At 51.4% G+C, this 4,389-nt stretch overlaps 2 protein-coding genes across 3 annotated transcripts in view; both read right to left on the bottom strand.

Moving 5' to 3' along the window:
* The window catches only part of amdhd2 (amidohydrolase domain containing 2), a 6,263-nt gene extending 4,650 nt beyond the window's left edge, over nucleotides 1-1,613 (bottom strand). Inside the window, exon 1 of one of the 2 annotated variants that reach the window (XM_008417200.2) lies at nucleotides 1,178-1,613. The gene's annotated coding sequence lies outside the window, so the exon portion shown is untranslated. The remainder of the gene's footprint in view (nucleotides 1-1,177) is intronic. The other variant, XM_008417199.2, reaches the window with a different exon arrangement.
* A 1,748-nt stretch (nucleotides 1,614-3,361) lies between these two features.
* foxj1a (forkhead box J1a) overlaps nucleotides 3,362-4,389 on the bottom strand; it is a 2,889-nt gene continuing 1,861 nt past the window's right edge. The window contains exon 4 of the mRNA XM_008417226.2: nucleotides 3,362-4,388. Within this exon, the coding sequence (XP_008415448.2) occupies nucleotides 3,727-4,388 (662 nt within the window). The 3' untranslated portion in view covers nucleotides 3,362-3,726. The remainder of the gene's footprint in view (nucleotide 4,389) is intronic.

Raw genomic sequence — 4,389 nt, 5'->3', positions numbered from 1 at the left:
CTATAGAGCGCACCATACTAGCACCTTCAATTAAATAAAATAAAATAAAAACCGAAGCTGCTCTCGGGTTTCCATCAGGACCCAGCAGAGGGCAGCAGAGGGCCTCGTCCTAATAGATCAGCTGGACGCAGCCCTCCGTCTCCAAAGCGAACCCTGGTTTCGTTCACACCGAGCTGAAGTGCAGCGGCTCTGTTTCCCTCCTGTAGAGCCAGATCGACAGCCCTCAACTTAGAAGCTGCATGATATGAGTTTGAAAACATTTCTCCGTCGTGACTGCTGCTAGCATGTGGTGGATTAGCGCTTTCTCCTTTGATTTACAATGTTGACTTCTAATGATTCACTTCCTGCTAGAGAGCCCCCTGGTGGTTGAAGAGAAATACACACAAAAGCTGCGCAGGGCTACAATCCGCATGGTTCAAAGTAGCAGCTTATAGTCCGGAAAACACGGTACCGTAGATGAAATGGAATCATTTCCACGGCACACTAGTGTTCCGCGGACCAGTGGTTGAAAAACACTGTATTAAAGGACGTTGAAAACAACAAAAACAACATAAAAACCAGTGGAGGAATAAAATAAAAGATAAAAAGAATAAAACCAAATTACGGACTTCAGTCAGAACCGAAAGTTGTTCAATAGGTTCTGCACTTTTAACATTAAAGATGAATAAAATAAAATGGCTTCAGCATCAAAGGAGCGGGACCAGAACCCGGTTCCCAACATTGGACCAGAACCTAAAGACTCGGTTCACATAAACTCAAGAACCTGACAGAACCGATTCTGTTCATGACGTAACGGGTCGCAACCAGCAGGAAGGCAGCGACTCTGTCCGGTCCGCACTCAGCCTGTTGTTCCACCCTGGACCGACCCCGGGTCAATCAGAACCAGAACCCGTCCAGCTGGACCCCGAACCATCTACACAGGCTGTCTGGTTCTGCCTGATCCAGAAGGCTCATCTCTAGGTCTGTTGGACTCCAGAACCGGTACCAGAACCAGCGACCTCCTCGTTTTATTGAGCTTTTCCCGTGACGCAGCCATCATGGCGGACTCCGTCTTAGCTTCTCTGCTGATGCGAACTTTGACCCCTGACTTGTCTCTGCCACTGTGGCGTCTCTGCGCCGAACTGCGTTTAAAACCCGTCCGTTTCTGGAAGAATCCGGTCTGACTCCGGTTTCTCACCTTCCGACAGAAACCGGTTCACAGCTCCACTGGTCATCCTACCTGGAGGTTCCTTCGGCACAGACTAACCCCCGGAAACGGGCCCGGTCGTGGTCCGGTTCGGACTTCTGGACGCGAAACCAGCAGACAGGTGATCTCCAGGAATCCCAGTAGGAACCTGGAGCTGCTCGGGGATTTACTGGTCTAACTGGAGCTGGAGGGGAGGCGGTGCAGTCACGTGACAGAACACAGCTGCAGGTCAGCTGACCGGAAGCGAAGCGTCAGCTGACCGGAAGCTCATCTCCTGCTGAAGATCTGAAGAAAATAAAACCTGAATTTATGTTTTAGTCGAGTCAGAAATCTGCATCCGAATATTCTGTGTTTTTATTACGTCACATGCTACATAAAAAGGAAACGACTACTTCAAAATAAAACATATTTAAGACGGTTCTGGGAGAAAATGTGGAATTAATAAAGGACGTTAAATATTCATTTTCACTGCTCTTTGTTACTTATTGTATATTTAATTATATTTTGGTTTTTCACTCATTATTCCTTGAACATGTTTTAAGTGACAAACTAAACTATAATCCACCAAACATCAAGTCAAGCTTCTTATATTTTTATCTACTTCTCGGATTTATTCAGTTCGAAGATCAAATGTTATATTTTAGTGTTTATGCTGCTCCAGATTCCGCACCAATCAGATTTCAGTCTGAAATCATCTAAACTCACCTTCTCCGTTTATTCGGACATTTTTATTTTCCATCTCATGTTTTTGTGTTAAACGCCTCAGTCTGTTTATCACAAACACATCCGCTAGGGGGCGCCACACAGCGTACAGTTTTCTACTGTTGGACCAGAACCGCTGACAGCAGGAGACCAAACCGAACCAGAACCGAACCAGGTCTGCTGACGAGTCCTGGCGGACTCGGAGGTTTCTCAGCCCAAACCCTCCCTCCAGGCCTCCCAGTCCACATTGAGGCCGGTGTTCCCAGTAAACCCAGATTCTTCCCCCATCCGGCCAGTCTCCATGGCGACCAGGCCGAGTGGGAGCCAATCAGGAGGCAGAATCTGGCAGCAGCTGACCCAGCAGAACCAGAACCAACCACAGGAGGTTCTGCTGGAGGAGCAGGTTGGTCGGGTCCATCATTAACAGAACCGGCGCCGTGCTTGGCTGAATCTTCCTGCTGGAGGTTCTGGCCGGGTCCAGTCTCCTCCCTGCATTCCTGCAGGTTAATGATTGCTGGTCCGGTCCGAGTAGGGGGCAGCGCCGCCAACGGGCCGGGCCCAGAGGTTCTGGGAGGTTCTGGGAGGTCGGTTTGCGGTCAATGATTCTTGCAGCGCCGGGTTACTGGATCACCGATTACAGCCGGAGGTTCTGATCCAAATGCTTCCTCTGGACAAAACAGATCCGAGGCCCGGTTCTGGACCCGATACTACCAGCAGAACCCACAGGCAGACACGGTGGTAGCAGTACAGTGCTCTGGGCCGGGCTACTGAGCCAGAACCAGGACCGGTATGAGCTAACTGGACCTCTGCTCGTCCCAAAGTTTACATCCACAGGGGGGTAAATACTTTCCTGCTGGTCTCAGGCGTTCAGAGCTTTCAGTTTGCAGCGTCGCATTTCAGCCGCAGGATCGTCTTACCTGCAGAGCAACACCTGCTTCAGGTTACCATGACGGCACTATGAGGTCAGCGTTACCTCATCACTGGTAGGGGGAGGGCTGGACCCCCTGCTGAGCCAATAAGGGAGACAGCAGGCTGGACACCATGACACTCTGGAAAACTCTGGAATCCGAGGAAACACTCCTGCTAGCTAAGCATCACCTTGCTGACTCCGGGGTGTTTCCTCTGATAACTAGGCTAGCACAGCTAGCGTAGCATAGCACAGCTAGCGTAGCACCTTAGCCGACTCCTGCTGCCACACGGAGACAAGCCAACCAACATGGAGCTCCGAGTCCGACCTGAACAGCATCCTCTCTGTGAATTAAACTTGTTGTCTGCTACGTGGTCAGGCTGTTACACTGTGACCTCTGACCCTCAAAGTAAAGTCCAGCAGCACAGATCGTGTCTGTCCTCATCTCAGAGTCTCTCTGCTGCTTGTGGAACTTTAGCCAGGATTTTAGGAAAACCTGGAATCTTTCAGGAACGAGATTCTGGCTGAAGTCCTGAGTTTTTCTGCTTCCTTATGACAGCAGCAGGTTTTTATTTAAATGGACTTTATTAAATTTGTATTAAAATACAGTTTATGAGCCACTGAATGAGAACTAGTTCATGTTGGTACCTGAAACATAGATCAGAATGTTCAAATATTGAACTATGAACATGAACCCATTCATAACAAATCGATAACAAAACATGTCAGAACAAATTTCACTACAACACTATAAACTACAGATTTACTATAGAAATATTGTTCATTTAGTTTTTTATCGTTGGACTCTTTCTCATCTGTGTCCTGCTTCCTCCAGCGGCGTCTCCAGGAAGCAGGCGTGGACAAGAGTCCACAGGACGGGAAGAGGCGCTTCTCTGCAGCTTCCGAGCCACTTTAGTCACTGACCCTTTCTTCAGATGAGACAGTTGCTAGCATCCATTGCTAGCGGCTCCATCCGGCTGCTAGCATCCATTGCTAGCGGCTCCATCCGGTTGCTAGCATCCATTGCTAGCGGCTCCATCCGGTTGCTAGCATCCATTGNTAGCGGCTCCATCCGGTTGCTAGCATCCATTGCTAGCGGCTCCATCCGGTTGCTGGCATCCATTGCTAGCGGCTCCATCCGGCTGCTAGCGTCCAGGGCTAGAGGCTCTCCCAGGTCAAACAGTTGGTCCAGGTTGACGGTGGAACCGCTCAGGAAGTCACCGCGGTCCTCGTCCTCCGGCCAGGGTGTCTCCAGGAAAGCGGTTGCTAGGAAAGTCTCCTCGTCCAAGTCGTTGCCACTCTTGGGTGTAGGAGGGTCGGCAACGGCCATGATGGGGCTCAGAGAGTCGCCCCCATCCAAACTCAGCTCCCCCCGGAGGGCCGAGTCCAACAGGCCGTCCCAGTCGAAGGGGCCCTTCAGGGGCCCGGCTTCCCTCTGCTCGTCCACGCAGAGCAGCGGGGAGATGCAGTGCCGGGTAGCCTCGGAGGCGCCGCTCTGGGATGCCAGCACCGGCTTCCTCTTGGTGCCGCGGCGGCCGGGGGCCAGGGGCCGGGGGCCCGGCGGGCCGCGCTCGGACAGGCGGGGGTCCCGGCG

The sequence above is a fragment of the Poecilia reticulata genome, linkage group LG8 (assembly GCF_000633615.1).
Source record: "Poecilia reticulata strain Guanapo linkage group LG8, Guppy_female_1.0+MT, whole genome shotgun sequence".
In the NCBI taxonomy this organism is placed as follows: domain Eukaryota; kingdom Metazoa; phylum Chordata; class Actinopteri; order Cyprinodontiformes; family Poeciliidae; genus Poecilia; species Poecilia reticulata.
This window is presented reverse-complemented; position numbering and strand designations above follow the sequence as displayed.